Source organism: Paramormyrops kingsleyae, chromosome 7 (genome assembly GCF_048594095.1).
Source record: "Paramormyrops kingsleyae isolate MSU_618 chromosome 7, PKINGS_0.4, whole genome shotgun sequence".
NCBI classification, from domain to species: Eukaryota; Metazoa; Chordata; class Actinopteri; order Osteoglossiformes; family Mormyridae; genus Paramormyrops; species Paramormyrops kingsleyae.
The window spans coordinates 8,827,948-8,848,352 of NC_132803.1; the positions used below are offsets into that span (position 1 = coordinate 8,827,948).

The following is a 20,405-nucleotide window of genomic DNA, read 5'->3' on the forward strand; positions in this document are numbered from 1 at the left end:
GATAGGCAGTATACTTAGGAAGCTAAATCTCACGGCAAAAAATGTTGCAGTGGTAAACAAGGCAAAAAGAGTGAAAGAAAAATCAGAGAAGATTTGCCACAATAAATAAAATATTATGGGCTGTCACACATGAGAACTTCCTTCAGTCCATGTTGATATGACAGATTTATTTATAGCAGAGAGTAGCTGTCATGTCTTCAGCAGATTCAGTGTCACTGCTGTTTTAGGGAGATAAAAACAGACATCACTGGACAAATTTAACACTCGCACATTTTCTTCCCATAGACCTTTACAGCAGAGCTGTCTGAAAACATCCCAGTACCGTCTTACAGGCAGGGAGAATTTTTAGCTTGGCCAGTCTTTTTAGCAGTAGATTAATGGTCCATTCATAGAGGAAATCTGCTCACGTGAGGGGATTAGGAGGCAATATGAACACAACTGAACAAACTATGTTTTATTGAAAATGCAGTTAACATCAAATTGCAGTGAGACAGTGTTTTGTGTTGTAGCTTCAGACAAGCACACTGCAACAATTACAGTAACAGCTACATGTATTTTTAAATAGAATTGTGAATATTAAAACCTAAAAAAATACATGAGAGTATTACAGATAACACAAAGGACTCTTTCACAAAGGAGTTTGGTGGTGATGGAGCAGAATTGGATTATACTGGTTTGTTTAGTAGTGGACTGTAAAAAAGCTAACATCAGTTGGCATTGTTACCCTCAGCAACATGAGAGTGGAGGACTGATATGAGAATGAACACGTATTTCTGTTGGCTGGAGAAGATCAGCATCCTTGTATGGAGTAGATGCGTCTCACAAGTGTTCCTCCCCCCTTTGTTGAATGGCTCTGGAGGATGGGGGGTGGGGTTGTTCAGGAAGGCACATGACTGCACTGCTGTGGAGAAGCAGACTCAGTTCTCAAAGTGCTCGTAGATGGTGGAGATGTAGGACATCACCCTTTGCCAGTCTGGACGCTCCATCCACTCCATCTCGTCAATGTCCTACAGCCCAGAAAGTGCCCACCATCAAATCTCCAGAGTGCCAGGGGATCAGCAAATCTCATAAAATAGCTTAACGTTTAAATAAATGCAACAGCCTCACAATCTGTGTCCATTTTTGAACAGCTCATCCTGCTCAGAAGGTTTAGGAGCCTAGTTCAGGTAGCACAGGGCACAAGACTGAAGTCCATACTAGAGAGGCTGCTTGTGTATCTCAGGGCCCATACCCTCTATGGGCCATTTAGAGACAGCAACATGCAGGATTTGAACACCCAAGCCTGAATGTGTTGGTAACAGCACTACCCACAGAGCCATTGTAGATTGAAGACCTTACTTCTTAAAAACTCAAAGGAAATACAGAGTGGGGAAAAAGAACAAAACAAATGAATCACAATTATCTGAATTTCTGCAAAATTTTGTTTCCTCTGGAAAAAATAATAATGCTGAACCCTTAGAACAGTAGAACCAAGCCTCCCTCAGGGATGATCATCCACAACAGGCAAGGTGCTCAGTAGTTTGTATGGGAGGACCTACAAATGATCACTAAAGCACTGGGGGACTTTGGATTGAATGAAAATGTAAACTCCACTTACCAAAGTACACTTAATTCCCACACTTTCTGCTGCCCGAACAGCCAGTATCAAATTTCTTCTCTGAGTGAAAATTAAAAGAAAAAAAAAGCATTAAACTGTCCTTAATTTACCTAAGCACAGGTGGTAATGAAAACCCTTTACAACTCAGGTTTTGGGGTAGACATTTTCTACTTTTTGTGGTCAAACTTTACAAAATTTGTTAAACAATTATCATGATTTGGATTTCAATAGGAATCAATGAAAAGCTCTATTAAATGACTTTTTTTGCTACCTCTGTGACTGTGTGTGGTACTTTGTATGCAGCAGAGAATGGAATTTGGCTCGGATTGGACTTGTGTTTTCCTCCTGTGTCACCAAGATGGTGACTTAAGTCTTATGAGGAACACTGATGGGCAAAATGCCAGCTGGCATTCATTTCAAATCTACCAATAGAATTACAGTTTCTGACCTTATCCACCAATGGGAATGAAGAGTGCTGAAGGGTAGCTTCACTTGCCTTGTCTTGACCATTGAGCTCCTGGAAAGGGATGTGTCCTGGCAGAAAGGCGTGTAGGATTGCACAGAGCGCCAGTCCGTCTTTCCAGCTACTACTAAAATTCTTTATATTGATGTTCTGGGAGGAGGAAAGGTAGCAAAAAGTGGGAAAATAATATTAAAAGAATCAAGATACTTCTTTGTAGCAACACTGCATAGACATTCCATATAATATAAGATGTAAGGAACTCAAGGCATACTTTCCACACCATATTCCCATATGTTTCTATTCCCCATGCTTCTCAAAACACAGGCGGGTAACACATTAAATGCCCACATCTTGACGGTAATGACTTCAAAGTTTGGAATTCATGTGTATGTATTTGTGTGTATGTGCATGTATGTTGTATTTGAATAGACCTAGGTCATGGCTATTCAAATTACGGTCCTCGAGGTCCAAGCACTGTTGATTTTCCATCCTTCCTTTATCTGTGAGCCAGATGTGAAGCCTCTGACCAATCAGAATCAGTAATTATTAAACTACCTGGTAGAACTGAAAACAAGACCTGGATTTGGAATCGAGGGCCAAATTTGAATAGGGGGGATCTAGGTGATCTGATCAATTTCCTTCAATACACGCCTTCTACTTAATGATCTGTTTCAAGAGGTCGAAGTTAAAAGAGTATGAAGGACAAAATGACCAGTATTAATCAGGAGCACTGGATCAGGGAAAAGGCTGTGCTGTCAGTTGCAAACCCTCCAGACTGTACACATGCGGATGCTTATTGCGATTTATGTGGTTTACAGGACCAGACTAACCATCAAGAGCAATTGGTTTAGAGGGGTACCCCTTCTCAAACCAAGATCAGGTAAATTGACTGTTTTTAAGGAAATACAGAAATCATTGAACAATAATGGCATTTTTTTCCTCAGCTCTTGGTGAACAATTTCATTGGGAGAGCCATCTAATTGTTTAGTGTATGGTGTATAAGACAGATGCTGTGGGGTGACAATGGCTTGGTTTTGTTTTGTTCCATGTTCTGATGGTTCAGTTTGGTTTATACATCAAAAACCGCTCCGTGTTTATCTCCACAAAACAAGTGAGTGACGTTTGATATGTGATCAACAACAGGGAGGATCGTTCAGGCCACCCCTTATCTGCTCTGCTGGGGTCAGCTCCCAACCCCAACCCTAATCTGAAACACCCATCCTGCACGTCCGTCAGGAGACACAAAGTGCAGAAGCTTTTGACCACCAACCCTGGCCCTGAGAGGGCAGTGAGAAGGGCCGCGCTTAAGTGAGCGAGAGGTAAACACTGAGGGTCTCTGTAAGAGGGTCCCTATATAGTCCAGTGTCTGACTGCTGAAAAGGTTCCAACAGGCTTTCCTGATCCTCCAAGCTCACTTAAGAGGAACCACGGACCAGGCTGTGGATGGTTATTGCTACATCTGCACTGTGGGGCTTGCCCCTGTCTACAAAAACACCCAGACCTCGTCACCAGGAGCTACCAGAACCTGAAGCTGTCTCCGGGAAACCCAAGCCCCCTCCCAAAAAAAAACCCCCTATGCCCTCTGCCCTCCTGCCCTACTCGTCCAACCAGGGCCGTTCCCAGGCTGCAGTGAACAAGATCAACTCCCAGGAAGCGGTGACACTATAAGCCAGAAGCTGAGGGACGAGCCTCATGGGAAATCACAATGGTGCCCCCTGAGGAACGAAAAAGCCCCAAACTAACCTTAATAATAATGTCATGAACGAGGCCAGGCTGATACTTAAGTGTGATAAATAAACCGTCCACATCCCTGCCCTACTCCTTTTGTCATTTTCAGATAAGTCGCCCAAGAAAAACAAATTGAAACCCGTTAAGGAGATAAATGATATTTGTAAAACATGACAGAATGAAATTGCCCCTGGGCACCCGGCACGGTACATGATGGGATGGTACTCCACAGCGCACCCAAATTTTCTGTCTGATTTCTAAAATGTAAATATGTGTCTGCTTGCTGATTGAGAACACAAAGGAGGTTCCTGAAATGCACTTGCTCCTTCCTGTTTTCCCTTTAGCTACACTAGACATACATAAACAAAGTAAATCCCTGATAATGAATGTCTCTTGCCTTACATGTGAACTTCATTTGCTCTCATGAAATTCCCACCATTCATTAACTCAAATGCCCAAATTTAATGTAATATGCAGTTGATTTACTTTTTGGGAGCCTTAAATGTCACTATTGCTCTTGAGAGACTGTCACTGAATCCCAGGAAAGGACGACAATGCATATGAAACTGCATGATGCTAAGACGGTATCCAATGGGCACCCAAGAGACTGTGGGTTACTTGCAGATGAGGAAGCCATTGGCTACTGAGGACCAGGTCAGCCCACCTTTTATGGTATCTGACCTCCTGACCTGTCGACTTACCTGGTACCCTTGGGTCTTCCTCTGGCACCATCTGAGAAGCGCATTGCGCTTGGACTCACCATTTTCCCGTACCAGAGCCCTCAGTGGATACAGGACCTGGTCCCTGAAGAGACACATAAGACAGACAGCCAAACAAAGACTTAGGTGAGTCTTAATACAATAACAGGACCTGTAAAGTAAATGCAGTGGTTTTCAAACTCACTTCTTCATGTACGTACTTGATATTGCCTACTAACAGATTATAAAGCCCTTGATTGTCTGGCATGCAGGTGGTGGATAATAAAAATTTGGACTGTCCGGGGGAGATTCAGAGGATATCACTGATAATCGGATCAAGCCAAGCCAAACGGACTGTCAGAAACCCAGTTCGGTGAGTTCCTTGCATAGAATAGCTTTTCCATCTCCACTTATCATGATAATGTTCTGATTGGGGGAGGGGATGGTCAACAGCATTGTCCAAATGATCAGATTTGCAGTCAGAAATTTGGAAAGACCAGGTACAGTCCTATATTCCATTATTTACGGTACCCTCATTAACAGTGGTGAAGTCCAAAACCAAATCCCACCCACCATCTTCTCACAGCAGCTTCTGGTCCCTCCCTGATCCCGGCAGCCAGTTCTAGACCATGACGCCTATGACTCTACTACAAAGTCTGGGATTCCAAATTGTCTGACAACCATTTGTGTCAAGGGTGCTCAGGTATTTTGGATTGATCAGGGGCCTAAAGGAATTACTGGGAGGCAGAGGGTTGAATTACCATACAGAAAATCATGGCTCACATCTTGTAAGCCGGAGTCTCTCTGAAGATGGAGCGCAGGGCAACGTGCCAGGGGGGGGCGTCTTGGGCCACATTACCGATGACACTAGTTCTCTTTGGGGGTAAATATTTATGTATTTCTTTGCAGGATATTTATACAACCACGGCCATGGGAGGTCCCAGGGGGGGCGGGGCAGACACTGATTAGTTAAACTTGATATGATGGCAAGTCACGTCTTCAAGACAGGAGGGGGCTTTAGTGCACAAAGGAGCTGGGGTCTTGAGATAAAAACCAACTGTTGGGTTGTTCTCCTGACAGGGAGCCATTAAAACGTCACAATTTAGCCGGTCCGTACATAATTCATAACTATTTAAGGGTCCAATCATGCAATAAAAATTTGCCAGGCAATTACAGAGATACACTGGAATGTTCAACATAGCCAGAAGAGTGGAACAGAGCAGAATATGGGGGCAATCCGGTCGGCACACCTTCTTAAAAGCTCTATTGGAATACAGATGTGTGTTCTGCCACGTGAGTCTCCATTTTGAAAGAAGTAGACCCTGCCACACAGGAAGTGAACTACGCAGCACCAATTTTTAAATGATGGCAATATACTCTACAGAGGAAATCGAGCTGCGGGAGGCCAGTTTCCTGAGTCAGACACAGGGTCTATGAGCTGATTTATGCCAGGATAGTGCGAGCAGAGGAGGTACAAAATGCACCTTTAACTCGCGTCCCACATCAATGTCACCTCAAGCCTTTTTTTAATATATGTTCTGTAGGCCGCTTCTTGCTGTGGTTCTTCCTTGGTCTGTCACCTTGTACTGAGAAGTTAAGAGAAGCCAGAAAGCCACTCAAACGCTCAAAGTGCTGAAAATACACCCCCTCCCCCACCCAAGCCTTTATTATATGGCCAAATGATTCTGCACCTTCAAGTAAGATTCTCGTGTGTCTTCGGCTTGTAAACTAATCTATTTGCATTAAAAAAAACAGAAGTGGTTTATCTAGCACAATGCTCACTAAGTAGCACACTTTAATTAGAGCTCGAGTATATTTTTGTGTGACCCGCTGTTCGTGAGGAAACATGAGTGTGATTATGTGTGCGTGAGAAAACAAGTAGTAGTTTCAGTGTGGGTGTCGCTAAAGCGTCCCGACCTGGGGCTGCCTCGTGCCGTCATCTCGCTGCAGGGCTCTGGTCGGGGGGGTGAGGGAGAGCTTGGGGACCTGAGGATAGCAGAAGGGCAGGAGCCCTCCGTCGTCGCCTCCTCGCTGCTCCCGTGTGACACTGCCAAGAGGGAGCATGTAGACTCTATACTCAGACACAGGGGGGGATTCAAACCCCCAACCATGGAGGGGGGGGGGGGTCAGCCATGTCGCTCACCGAAGCACCGGGCCGCCCAGATTCCCACCCAGTCTACCTCAGTTTGCTGTCTGAGACGATTGTTTGTTTGTTTGTTTGTTTGTTTGTTTGTTTCTTTGTTTGCTTGGTAAGGGCACTGTGTCAGCTCACCAGATTCGCTGAGCCTCCTGTCCATCCGGAGCTGGAGGGAGGGAGGGCAGCTGGCGCAGGAATTCTGAAATGGCAAGGGGACGGGTAAGCCTCAGTCAAGTCAGAACATGTACACAAGTGGGGGGGGGGAAGTGGGTAGGCGGACAGTGAATGTTACCACCGGTATGGTGATGCTGTCTATATGCATCTCTGTACGTCCATAACTGGCTGCTGACAGCCCGCAAGCGAGCAGAATGGGTCCTATGTGCTGGGACCCATGCTTCTCATTTTGTGTGGGGGGAGGGGGGTGTTATTTTTGACAGCCTCACTTCCTTGTAACTAATAGGCAACCTATTGTTTTAGCCAAAAGCAGATAATATTGAAATCGACTGCATTCACACTACTCCCCCCCCCCCCCAGATACACAAACATAACCTGCCATCACATACGTGCACAGAGACAGGCACCAGTGACTGACTCCCCTTCCCTCCCACTACTGTAAACCTTGAATCTCAAAACCGAGTTTTACAACAAAGGCTAGCAGAGCCTTATGTTGGAAGCGGTCACAGATTATAGATATTATTTTGTGTTTAACTATGGAAAAACTGCCAGATTCATTAATATGAACCTGAAGAATCTCATCTGTAGACAATGGTGTAAAGTTCAGGTCCAGAAAGCACAAATCCAGACACAGGTTTTGTTTCAACAAACCAATTGTGCATGAAGAACCACAGTCTCTTAAACTGTACTTAAAGTACTCAACTGGTTGGTTGAAACAAAACCTTTCCCTGGATTTGTATTTTCTGGACCTGACACTTCTGTCTGTACCTGTATAACCATTAAAGCAAAGAATACCACAAGATTATTTTAAAAAGCCATTTTAAATAGCATTCTTATGATCAATAATTTAACTGTGAAGTATAAAGATATAAAATTCAATTGGGAATCAGGGTCTGGGGTTCTACAGCTAATTAAAGAAAATAACTATTTTCCTTGGCCATTTCACATCTAAAGCTAAAAGAAAATCTATATAAGTGCACCTCCAATCCGACCCTGCAGGAGGCAAAAGAGAGTTTGTTATCTCCTGCCCCACCTCCCACCTTCGTTATAGTGTGGCGATATGTCAATCAATGGACAAGCAGCTTTAAGGATGTTCCATAGCTTGAAGATCATGCCATGTGCCACGCAGGGCGAGTAACAGTGTGGTTTTAGGGTATGGGATTGTGATGCTGAGGTTCCAGGATGGGAGGCCTATGGGTTGAGTCCCTCTATGTGACTCCTGTGCTTGGATCAAACCGCTGTGTTAAAACACATATTTAATGAGCCATCTTGCAGTCCCGCCACATGAACAGAGGTGGCGCACTTCTGTCAACGCAAGCTATGTTTTGCTGACTGCCACCACAAAACAGCTGGAGGAAGGAAAAGGTGCACGGGGGCTTCCTGGAGGAATATCTAAGCATCCAAGTGTCTGTACGGCCTTTCATCCGAGGGCACGGTGAGCCTGGAACGCAGGGGGAACATTCTGGTGAACAAAGGGAGCCCGTTTACCTGGACAGGAGGAACCACAGCTGCCCGGGGAGACCTCAGAAGGCGGGGGCTGAGGGGCGGTCTGGCCATCGGCATGGCAACGGTGTCAACATCCTGTGTGGGGGCTGTGAGCGCGCGCGCACACACACACACACACACACACACACACATACACACACACACACACACGATCAGCTGCACATTCAGCATTTACTGGTGCTCATTAGAATTACAATTATTATCAATATTGTTTCATGTATCAACATTATTACCAGTATTTCCCACTCCAGTCCTCAGGGACCCACAGACAGTCCATGTTTTTGCTCCCTCCCGGCTCCTGGACTGTCTCTGGGTCCCTAAGGACACTGATCATCACCATCATAATCATTTCCTTCACTACCTCTGTGATCAGCGTTCATCAGTCTGTACACAGCACATGGTGTAAGTGCCCTCAGGGTGGGCTGGGCACTGGGGCAGGTGCGGGCACCTTGTGGAGGAAGATGGAAGGTCCTGATGAGGGCACTGATTGTGGGAGAGGGGGAGCAGGAGGAGGAAGAGGAGGGAACAGGACGTTCGACCTGATGCCGCCTGGCCATGTCACTCTGCGCCACGTTTATGTAGCTGTGCAGCTGATCCTTCCTGGAGGAACACAAAGAGTTAATAGACAGACTGACAAACACACACACACACACACACACACAAACACTCAATGCAGGGCCTCCTCACCCCCTCCGCCTGGCTTCCTCCAGCTCTTTCCCCTGCCCCTCGTTCCTCTCCTGGGCCTCGCGGAGCCGCCGCTGCAGCGTCCCCAGTTCTCCCTCCACCTGCTCCCGGACGCGGTTGGCAACGACCACAGCGGTCTGCAGATCAGCCTGGAACTGACGCCACTGGGCCGCCTCCTCCTGCACGTGAGCAGACGCGACTTCACGCAACCTCAACCGCACCGAGATAACAGGCAGACCTGTTCATAGAGTCATAACAAGCTAACCCAATAGACTTGGCTGTTGGTAATACAAGAAACTCATCTAACCTGAGGTAGAAACGCAGGTACTTTTAAGGGGGGGGGGGACACTCATCACATCAACCACCCCCATTGGTCATCGACTTACTTGGTGTCTACGCTGTAGAAGCTTGATCTCGCGCTGAAGGTTATGATTTTGGCCCTCAAGTTTCTCCACGTAGCCTGGGGGAAGAACGTGAGCACAGGGATCACTGGACAATAACAGTGAGAATTCACCTAAAACCTTACAGTCAACATTCTCAAGCAAGAAGTTATTGTATTCATTTTAAAGATTTCTGCATTATGGATTAAAAAAAAAAGAGAGAGAGCAGAATTAGGATTTCCCGAAATTTCTTTTTAAAGGGGACATTGAGTCAACCAACTGAATAGATTTAAGGACCCTGGATTTAATTTTTAATGCCCTTGTTGCCAAGACTACACTTACAGTACCTGCCTGCCTCATTCTTTGCTAACAATGTGGACTTTGATTACAATTAACTGTAGCTCTAGAGCACCCCCATGTGGATAATTAGATTTTTGTTTCATTAGCAAAGCCACTAAGCAGAATGACCATTATGTTCTGCCTAAACTGCCCCAATTAGTAGCCAATTACATGTACTGTACTGTGTATTCCTATGCAATACAAACAATTTGCGAGAAATCAGAGCATTTACTGAATCTAAGGCAAAGCATCTGGGGCCTTCAGGTGTTACATGGGTGTCCATCTTCCAACCGGTTAGGCTGAGCAGAGCCAGACGAGGCCTGAGTCCCATTTAGAGGCGGTATGAAAATTTATATCACAGTAATAGTGACCAAAAGTATCACAGTTATCAGTATTATCACAGTATTGTTAAAATGTGCTGAAAATGTTCAAAAAGTACCGATGCACAAACAATTTTTACCAAGTTTTATATTGAAAACCACTAAATAAAATGATCAGCACTATGCATTTTTTGTTTGCATAAACGTTAAAATAATAATGTAGCCAATAGCTGATGTAAACATATGCAAACCATATCAAATGTGTATTAACAATAAACATTTCCTTCCGCCCTGTTTTCGTTGGCACAAAAACTCACTTTGCCTCTGTACCTGCATCTGGGAGACTTGGTCATTTTGGTTGACACTTCATGGTATTTAACATGAGTTTTTCAAATTGTGGTAATCAGCCACTGTTTTAATGATAATTAAAATTTGAAACAGCAATACTAACCGTTGGGAATTTTATCATGATCTACCGTGAAAGTGGTAATCCTATCTCAGGCAGCGCAGGGCCCACGATAGCTTTACACCCTGCACATTCACACATACCTGGCAATTTACAGACTCTAATTAGTTCACTCGCATGTCATGGGACTATAGGAGGAAACACATGCGACACAGGGAGGATATACAAACTAGGCAGACAGAGGGAGGATATACAAACTAGGCAGACAGAGGGAGGATATACAAACTAGGCAGACAGAGGGATTATATACAAACTAGGCAGACACAGGGAGGATATACAAACTAGGCAGACAGAGGGAGGATATACAAACTAGGCAGACATAGGGAGGATATACAAACTAGGCAGACAGAGGGAGGATATACAAACTAGGCAGACAGAGGGAGGATATACAAACTAGGCAGACAGAGGGAGGATATACAAACTAGGCAGACACAGGGAGGATATACAAACTAGGCAGACAGAGGGAGGATATACAAACTAGGAAGACACATGGAGGATATACAAACTAGGAAGACACAGGGAGGATATACAAACTAGGCAGACAGAGGGAGGATATACAAACTAGGAAGACACATGGAGGATATACAAACTAGGCAGACACAGGGAGGATATACAAACTAGGAAGACACATGGAGGATATACAAACTAGGCAGACACAGGGAGGATATACAAACTAGGAAGACACATGGAGGATATACAAACTAGGCAGACACAGGGAGGATATACAAACTAGGAAGACACATGGAGGATATACAAACTAGGAAGACACATGGAGGATATACAAACATGGCAGACACAGGGAGGATATACAAACTAGGCAGACACAGGGAGGATATACAAACTAGGAAGACACATTTAGGATATACAAACTAGGAAGACACATGGAGGATATACAAACTAGGAAGACACATGGAGGATATACAAACTAGGCAGACACAGGGCAGCGGAAGGATTCAAACCTCCAAACCTGAGGCAACAGGGCACTGAGCCACCGCGTTGCTAATTAATGGTGGATATAATTACACATTTAAGTAAGTAAGCGAAGATTAAGGGAAAAAGGCGTATATGAAGCAAACTGACATCCCAGTCAGATTTCTCAGAACTAGCCTGTCACACTACATCATGTGACCCGTCATTTTACAGGTTGTCATCACCATGTGACCTCCTCTGACCCCATAGCCCACAGTGAATCCCGCCTGCTCACTCTCCAGGTCTGAGATAGTGAGGTTGTCGTGGAGCTTCACGGCCCGGTGCTGCTCCACCTCGTCCTCCAGAACGAAGATGGACTCCTCCATGTTGGCAATGCGGACCTCTCTGTCTTCCAGCTCCGCTTGCTGCAGGGCTGCATGCTTCTGGGCCTCTTCCTGGTGCAGCTCAAACTCCCCCTGCAGCTGAGGAATGGCGTGGTGAAGGGCATGGTGAATGGCGTGGTGAATGGCATGGTGAATGGCGTGGTGAATGGCATATCACTGTACTCGGCAGTAAACAAACACACACACACACACCCACACACACATACACACACACACACACCATATACATCCACACAGGTGTTGACACATAAAACACATGGTCCAGACAGAGGGAGAGCAAACAGATAAAAATATGTGGCAGAATCCGCACCTCTAAATCATTATCAAAACAAATAAACAACCAAACAAATCATAAATGAAATTTGAAATAATTTGGGACCTGTCTTATGACTGCCATACACAGAATTCACAGACATATATATATGCAAACACACAAATACACACACACACCACACCAAATGTCCCATAATGTCATGAAGAAACTTATTTTGACGTTGTGGGGCTCCAACTCTGTGACTGAATTCAGAAAACTAAAAATGCCAAAAGTTGGATTTTGTTTGGTTACTTATGGTTAAGGTTAGGGCTGGGTAGGGGTTAAGGTTGTCATTGCTAGAATTAGGGCTTTCCCATAGAAATGAATGGAGAGTCCCCACAAATATAGCAGTACAAACATGTGTGTGTATATGTACCTGTATATATCACACATACAGCCATGCCATTTAGCTCACTCCCACTTGTATTATTTATTTTCTCTTTCTTTCTTTCATTTCCTTTATGCAAGAAGAAAAACAAAATTGGTCATATTTTATTTAATTTCTGTTGTTGTAATATGTGGGAAAATTAAATTACATATGTAAATACATACATAGAGGCACTCTTACACTGCGTGTAACCTAGCGCAGTGTTTCCCAACCCAGTCCTCGGGGAACCCCGGATAGTCCATGTTTTTGCTCCCTCCCAGCTCCCAGCCAATCAGGAACACCGAATACCTGGTACAGGCGGGCTAGGAGCTGAGAGGAAGCAAAAACGTGAACTGTCCGGGGTTCCCCGAGGTCTGGGTTGGGAAACACAGACCTAGAGGTTAGAAGGACCCAGAAGGGCAGCGGCATTAAGTGCTCACCTTGCCGAGGGTGTGGCCAAGTCGGGTGACCTCATCATGGGCGTGTCTTAGCTCCTCCTTCAGAGTGGCAGCCACACCCTCCGCCTGCTCCTTGTCCGCCCGAAGGACATCCATCTGGTTCTGGACGTCCGGACCAGCCACACAGAGCGGGCTAGGTTCTCCATGGGCAGCCCTGATGGAGCGCTCCCCCTCCTTGTGAGCCGCTGGCCGTACCCATGCTCCCCGTAGCTTTGGGATCCTGCCGTCGTTAGCAGATCCCGCTGTGGCTGTCAGGGGCTTCTTGCTGTTTTGGACTCGGGGACGCAGGTTGCGCTGAGATAAACCGGGGTCTTTAACTATGGAAGATACCCAGGACCGGCCTACAGAACCTGTACAGCAACAAACCTGTGTCTTAAGCTATACTACCACAAGGATAAAGAGCTTTCTTATGCATTCATAGCCCTGCCATAATTGTGAATTGAACATTTAAACACCTAATACCAATTTTTCTTATTTATTATAATTATTACACATGTTCTTACTACAGCCATTAGCTTTGTCCTGGGGGTTAGCTGTGCCTGGCACTACTAAGGCCACATTTGCATAGAGACTCTTCTTTCCTCTTGCTGCGCTGGTTCCCTGTAGCAGTGCACCTCCAGCCAAGGCCACTGGGGCGGCGCTACTCCTTACCTGGTCAACAAACGAGATAAGCATGACAAGGTCATGGCTTTCTCTTCAGCCATTCACATGTCACATATTTATACTTGCCACCATTATCCACCATTTCTTAGGTCCTTAGTGCAACATCCAGCTGCAGATCTTCTCAAACAATGAGCCCCTTTTTTTTGTTTGTTTATGTGCCGGGAAACAGTTACAGACACACTTGAGTATCTGTAGGGGTCCCACCCAGGATTAGAAATGGAATCTTCCAGTAATAATTCATACTGCTATTGAACATTCCAGATGAGCTTGAGGCACTGTAGCAGAGGTTGTGGATTCCACAGCGGGTCTCCCCTCCCAATGGCAATTTGTAGCACTAGTCCTACCCCCCCCCCCCCCCCCCCCCCCCCCCGGCTGCATACTCACCCCCCCCCCCCGCATAATCATCCCCCCAGCTGCATACTCACCCCCACGCTCCCAGCTGTATACTCACCCCCCCCCCGGCTGCATACTCACCCCCACGCCCCCGGCTGCATACTCACCCCCACGCCCCCAGCTGCATACTCACCCCCACGCCCCCAGCTGCATACTCACCCCCACGCCCCCAGCTGCATACTCACCCCCCCCCAGCTGCATACTCACCCCCCCCCAGCTGCATACTCACCCCCCCCCACATAAGCATCCCCCCAGCTGCACACTCACCACCATGCCCCCAGTTGCATACTCACCCCCCCCCGGCTGCATACTCACCCCCACGCCCCCGGCTGCATACTCACCCCCCCCCCCGGCTGCATACTCACCCCCCCGCATAATCATCCCCCCAGCTGCATACTCACCCCCACGCTCCCAGCTGTATACTCACCCCCCCCGGCTGCATACTCACCCCCACGCCCCCGGCTGCATACTCACCCCCACGCCCCCAGCTGCATACTCACCCCCACGCCCCCAGCTGCATACTCACGACGCCCCCCCTGCCCCCTCAGCTGCATACTCACCCCCCCCCAGCTGCATACTCACCCCCCCCCCCGGCTGCATACTCACCCCCACGCCCCCAGCTGCATACTCACCCCGCCCCCCCCAGCTGCATACTCACCCCCCCCCGGCTGCATACTCACCCCCCCCAGCTGCATACTCACCCCACGCCCCCGGCTGCATACTCACCCCCACGTCCCCGGCTGCATACTCACCCCCACGCCCCCGGCTGCATACTCACCCCCACGTCCCCGGCTGCATACTCACCCCCCCCCAGCTGCATACTCACCCCCCCCCCAGCTGCATACTCACCCCCACGTCCCCGGCTGCATACTCACCCCCACGCCCCCGGCTGCATACTCACCCCCCCCCCCGGCTGCATACTCACCCCCACGCCCCCAGCTGCATACTCACCCCGCCCCCCCCAGCTGCATACTCACCCCGCCCCCCCCAGCTGCATACTCACCCCCCCCCCCCCGGCTGCATACTCACCCCCACGCCCCCAGCTGCAGAGACCACTGCTCGCTGAGTGGTCCTCATGCCCGGTTCTCGATTACTGACACATTTACAAAGCAGCCTGTTAAAGAAAAGCAGCAACATAAATCAAACTATATATTACTAATGAAAAGGCACCAGCATCCTGCTGTGCATTGTGCCCCCTGTAGTGACATCACCACTTTATTAGAATCATTTTCAGTTTCTGAAAATCTTACATATATCTTAGATATTTTTTTCATACACAACCAGACATGTTTTGAAAAATTAGACATTGTGACAGAGTTTTGATGTCATATCATATGTAAATATATGGTGACCCGACAATCCATGTCAGGAGGACACTTTGAGCTGCTTCAGGTTTTCCAAACTACCTTAAAACCAAAAGGCTCCTGTGTTTGGCTGAATAGTTCAGTTCTTCTTGTGTTTTGACTACTTTGTTTCTTTTCATTGACTCAGACAACTGCTTCACATTTACATTATTGACACATGAATGATTACAAGAGACTAACCAATCAGCACACAGCAAGAACTTATGTGAAATCCAGGTCCTTTTAATTAAAATGGTAGTTTACAAAATCCTGTCCTAACTCAAACTGTACTTCCTAACATGGATTATCTGGTCGCCCTAGTAAATACGAACTTCAAGTTAAATACTTATTTAACCTAAACACTTCAAGGTGGAAGACAATGTAATGGATATCTACGAAACCCTAAACTAAATCATGCATAATGCAGTCAGTAATCACCAGAGACAGAAAAGTTAATTGGGGACATCAATCAAATTTGAAGTCCTTGATTAGAAAGACACGGAGTATTAAAGGATGTCTGTGAGTTCAGTGTAGATGGAGGAAACAGCTGCTTCTCGTACCTGACACCAGACGCTGTTGCCTTCCTGGGTGAACACATCCTGTCTGCAGGTACGACTGACACAGTGCCTGATTCCCGCGTCTGCACGAAGGTGCAGACCCCCACAGCTGTCTGCGAAGATCAGAAAGCGCCTGGATCGTCAAACGGGCCGTATTTATGCACCCATGTGGCTGCGCCGTGAAGGAAAGTGGTCAACTCAAAAACACACAAGCCTCCCTATTGGAGGGACTCAAACCGGTGATGGGCTGCCCCCCTCTGACTCATCAGCGCTTGGCGGTTTGGCAGCCAGGGAGGTCGTGCCTTAAAAGGCCAGACGGCCATGGAGGCAGGAGAGCTGATAACGGCACTCTCACCACAATAGCAGCACGGCCGCTGAGTGAAAACAGACTTTTCAGCAGTTAGACACTTATAAATCATCTTCAGGGCTCATTATGTCTCGCCTTTTTACACTGAATTCTGGGTAATTTTTCATCTCAGCACGACGTGAAACCGAATTTTGAATAAGCAGAATGCAACTGTCACAACCGTCAGCTTTTTCAAACTGCTGACTGGCCACTTTATTAGCTTTATTAGCTATATTGCTAGTACCGAGCTAGTCCCGCTATTCCCATCAGAACAGTCTAACTTCTTTGTGGCACAGATTCAGCAAGGTGCTTCAAACATGCATCAAGGACCTTGGTCCATGTTGACATGACAGCATCATGCAATTCCTGCAGATTTGTCGGCTGCGCCTTCATGACTCGACTCTCCCGTTCCACTACATCCTAAGCATGCTTTACTGGATTGAGATCTGGTGACTGTGGAAGCCATTTAAGTACAGTGACCTCGCTGTCATGTTCAAGAAACCAGTCTGAGATGAAATGGGCTGTGACATGGCATGTTATCCTGCTGGAAGTAGCCAGTAGAAGCTGGGTACACTGTAGTCATAGACTGATGGAGATGGTCAGCAACAATACTCAGGTAGGCTGTGGCATTTAGATGATGCTCACTTGGTACTACGGGGCCCAAATGTGCTGAGGAAACCCCCCCCCCCCCCACACCATTACACACCCCACACCATTCAAGGCTCATCTAACCAGGCAGCATTTTCCTGTTACACATCATAGGAGAATTCTCCTATAACGTACCGGTATGTCTCAGTAAACTACCCGCTGGCCCGGTTTATAAAAATCAAATTGATGGCAAAATTATTACAATTGTCTTTTGGCAAAGGGAGCACTGAGAGAGGCAATAATCTCACCTTTTTAATGTTTATAATTAATGGCAGCGAGGGGTGTTTGTTTTAGCAACATGCTAACATCTTCACCATGACTAATTCACATTCATGGAATCAATTTGGTCTGTCAGTAGGGAAGGCCGTTGGGGGGGGGAGGTGGGGGGGGGCTGTCTGCTGCCTGTTCAGCACAGACAGCTTGGTGACCTCATGCTGCAACGCTGCGGGGAACGTTAACATAACATCCCTGAAATACCACCGCCGCTGGGGATTGGCTGCTGACTTCTGGTATGGGTAACGGTTTTTTTTGCTGGGGGGCGGGGGGGGGGGGGTCAAAAACAACAGCAGAACATCAGGTCCTCAGAGACCAGAGCCAAGCAAGTATCGTAATTATTTCTCATAATTAGCGACTAATTTACATGCAATGCGTCAGATGGGGTGACTGCAAATAACTTCTAGCACGGAAATGAGGAACGGAACGTCCCAAATCCCACAGGGACCAGGATTCCCAGGCATTAGCAACTGATGATCCTGCAAGTGATGCAAAAAAAATGGATCTGTGATAGGATCACAGCACCTGTGGTCTCTGACAGGAAGTGGGGGAGGAGTCAAGACACAGAGACGGTGTTACATAGATACAGGAGATTTTATTTAACAGTTCGTGTACAAATAGAGACTTCAAACGTCTTCCCAGAATTTCATTTCCGGACACAGCAGTATTCCTCGCAGAAACGCCATCAGAACTCCAATGCCGACTTGGGGAAGGAATCAAATAATTAAAATATCAAACCCAGCTTAGCCTTTCACCGCTGCAGCCGGTCAACGAGCTCCCCATCGAGTCAGACAGCACGGCAGACCTTGGCCACAGAAAGATCACCTGAATTAAATATGAGTCTTTTACACGCCTCTCAGAATGGGAGAACATGGGTCATTGATCACACAGTGGTCAAGGGTATGTAATATCAAACCATCCACAGACAAATTAGACAACATCTCATTTTAATCCCAACATATTTTACATATTTAATGAATATTATTATAGCTAATCTTACACAAGCTTTTTCCACAGAAAAAGGCCAGAACCTCTGACCCGAGACACAGTTGTGGAATGACTACTGATTGAAATTAAACTCTTCCTTACGCTAATTCTAGCTGAACCTTTCGTTTAATATAACCCTCCATCCTTTCAAAGCTTTTCCTGTCATCGCCGTTATCAGTAAGAACAAACAATCAAGACAAACAAACAAAACACAAGACAAGCATGTGAAACCAGTACTTTGGGTAATTTTAGCATAAACGCAAACCAAAAATATGAATGAACGGACAGGGAAATGGTTCTGAAAGGGGAAAATTTTGCACCTGCCAGTTCAGCTGTGCACTTAATCTATACCAAAAACAAAAGAAGAAAAAGGCATCGGAACCAAAGAAAAAGTCTGTTTCTGCCACCACTTCTGCAATACAATGTAATCACTAAAAGATGAACTTGCTGGTGCAACATTCCTGCGATCAGAGATGGTCACGGAGAGGGGATGGATAGATCATTCTGAGCAGTGAGGTAGTAAGAAGGAGTGAGAGTGGGAAAACGCACAACATACTTACGTACCGCAATTATCAACAGTTTCATCGGCGACTCGATACTACAAGCAATATGGTGGCGAACTTATCTGCACAAATATAGACGAGTGGGGCCCCGAGATCGCAGCCAGTGGACCGAACACATGGCCGTTAACACTGGGCAGCTGATGGCAGGAGGCACAACATCAAACAGTCATCACTGCATTGCAGGAGCTCTAACCAAGGACTGAAATGTATCTAATTTATATGACAATGTTCTATGACAATGACGGGATATTTGACATGATCTATATATTTATGCTGGATATATCAACAAATACGTACCTTATAAATATATAAATGTATGCACGTCAAACTTACTATGACAACAAGCAGACCAATGGGATTCCGAGGCTCCCGCATGCCGTTTCTCCTTATAAAATGTACACAGACCGACCTACATAAAATCGCCAACATCCCGCCTCCCCCGCCCCCTTCCTTCATGAGGTCCGTATCCGAAACTCGGCAGCACCGTTACAGGTGATCAGTGGGGACACCACAGTGACAGGACCACTATAAAAACATTTTCCCCCGCCTCCTAATTCACAAACACCAGCCGGGTATGTTGCAGTTCAGGCCTCCCATCTGCAGGCCAGCTTTGTACATACCAACGCAGCAAAGATTTCCGAAACAAATGACGATGACGTGAAGCAACAAACGAAGACAAAAATAATAGGACACACATTACACACAACAAATAACATCCCAACATGCCTGCATGTTCTAACCAAGACACAAAACTTATCTTATTACTATCAGTCTGTATTTAAACCAAAATAATTTACCTTTTCTTAACTATCCTTCAAAAAAAAACTGCCAAACTGTTACCTTTTCCAGAATGAGATACAGGTAAAAACTTTGGCACAGTGGTGCTGCTCTTGCTGAGGTCCCAGAAAAGCTAAAGAAAACAATATAGACCCTTCCCCCAGACTCAGGATCCACCAAGGGCACGATGTGTCCCAAAACGTGACGGCGATGGCCCCTGAGCACTCGCAGTACACGATGTGCCTTCCAACTGAAGTGCTTATCAGTATTACAGACATACATCCTGGCACGGACGCTCTTATCTGTGATAACTACAGAAGAAACTGAATAATTAAATCCAAAGCAGCTTAAATGACTGGGAATGTGCCAGTAGAATTATAATATAACACAGGAATCAGCGCTTTTATTTTCATTATTTTCCTTGGGCGGAATCGGCCGCGAGCAGATGACAACCTCACTGACCCATCACCTTCTTCTGAAGACACCTCAGAGCGGCAGCTCTTCCAGCTGCCAGCATGACCTCCGACACAAAGCTTTCAGAGCGCGCATGTCCCATCTGAATTTACTACTCCAACAAAGCAGAACAAAACAAAACAACTCTACAGACAATGAAGCAGAACTTCGCAAACCACTTTGTTCTCTCGTCGACATTTTTCCCGAAGGAGACAGGACGTGAAAATGCGGATCGCTGCAGTCCAGGAAATATGGCTTCTGATTTATGGGTCAACCATACAAAAAAGTGACCATTTGGGCACCTCCTCAGCCAAGGGAATATAGGGGCTCAAGGACAGACCAAGTGACACCATTACACCCCCACGGTGTCAATGCCCTTTCCATCTATAAACATCACTAGTCTAGTAATTCTTCCCCTGACAAAAACACACAACCAACCCCCCCCACCCCCCCCCCCCC

General features: G+C 46.4%; 1 protein-coding gene across 3 annotated transcripts; it reads right to left on the bottom strand.

Annotated features, from left to right (window-relative positions):
* Positions 1 to 439: 439 nt before the first annotated feature.
* LOC111842054 (cytospin-A-like) lies at positions 440 to 16,361 on the bottom strand. Of its 3 annotated transcripts, XM_023808296.1 has the most exons (16): positions 16,255 to 16,361; positions 15,903 to 16,012; positions 15,029 to 15,113; positions 13,447 to 13,594; positions 12,926 to 13,293; positions 11,697 to 11,883; positions 9,374 to 9,447; positions 8,991 to 9,166; positions 8,665 to 8,903; positions 8,286 to 8,389; positions 6,759 to 6,822; positions 6,404 to 6,533; positions 4,490 to 4,592; positions 2,094 to 2,210; positions 1,598 to 1,657; positions 440 to 1,007 (listed from the first exon to the last, which is right to left on the bottom strand). In XM_023808296.1, the coding sequence occupies exons 2-16, from the start codon at positions 15,938 to 15,940 to the stop codon at positions 918 to 920; spliced, it is 1,983 nt and encodes a 660-aa protein (XP_023664064.1). In that variant the 5' UTR covers positions 15,941 to 16,012; positions 16,255 to 16,361; the 3' UTR covers positions 440 to 917. The 3 variants fall into 3 exon arrangements, with proteins under 3 accessions (XP_023664064.1, XP_023664063.1, XP_023664065.1); XM_023808295.2 differs by lacking the exon at positions 16,255 to 16,361 and having other exon boundaries at positions 15,903 to 16,226; XM_023808297.2 differs by lacking the exon at positions 16,255 to 16,361 and having other exon boundaries at positions 8,752 to 8,903; positions 15,903 to 16,163.
* Between the last annotated feature and the right edge of the window lie 4,044 nt (positions 16,362 to 20,405).

What these genes read in the sequence shown, in the direction of transcription:
- LOC111842054 (XM_023808296.1), bottom strand. Translation starts at nt 15,940, where the DNA reads ATGTGTTCACCCAGGAAGGCAACAGCGTCTGGTGTCAG. An exon ending in TTGGCCACACCCTCGGCAAG is followed by an intron (nt 11,884 to 12,925) that starts GTGAGCACTTAA and finishes GCCATTCCTCAG; the next exon opens with CTGCAGGGGGAGTTTGAGCT. An exon ending in ACGGCACGAGGCAGCCCCAG is followed by an intron (nt 4,593 to 6,403) that starts GTCGGGACGCTT and finishes GTGTCTCTTCAG; the next exon opens with GGACCAGGTCCTGTATCCAC.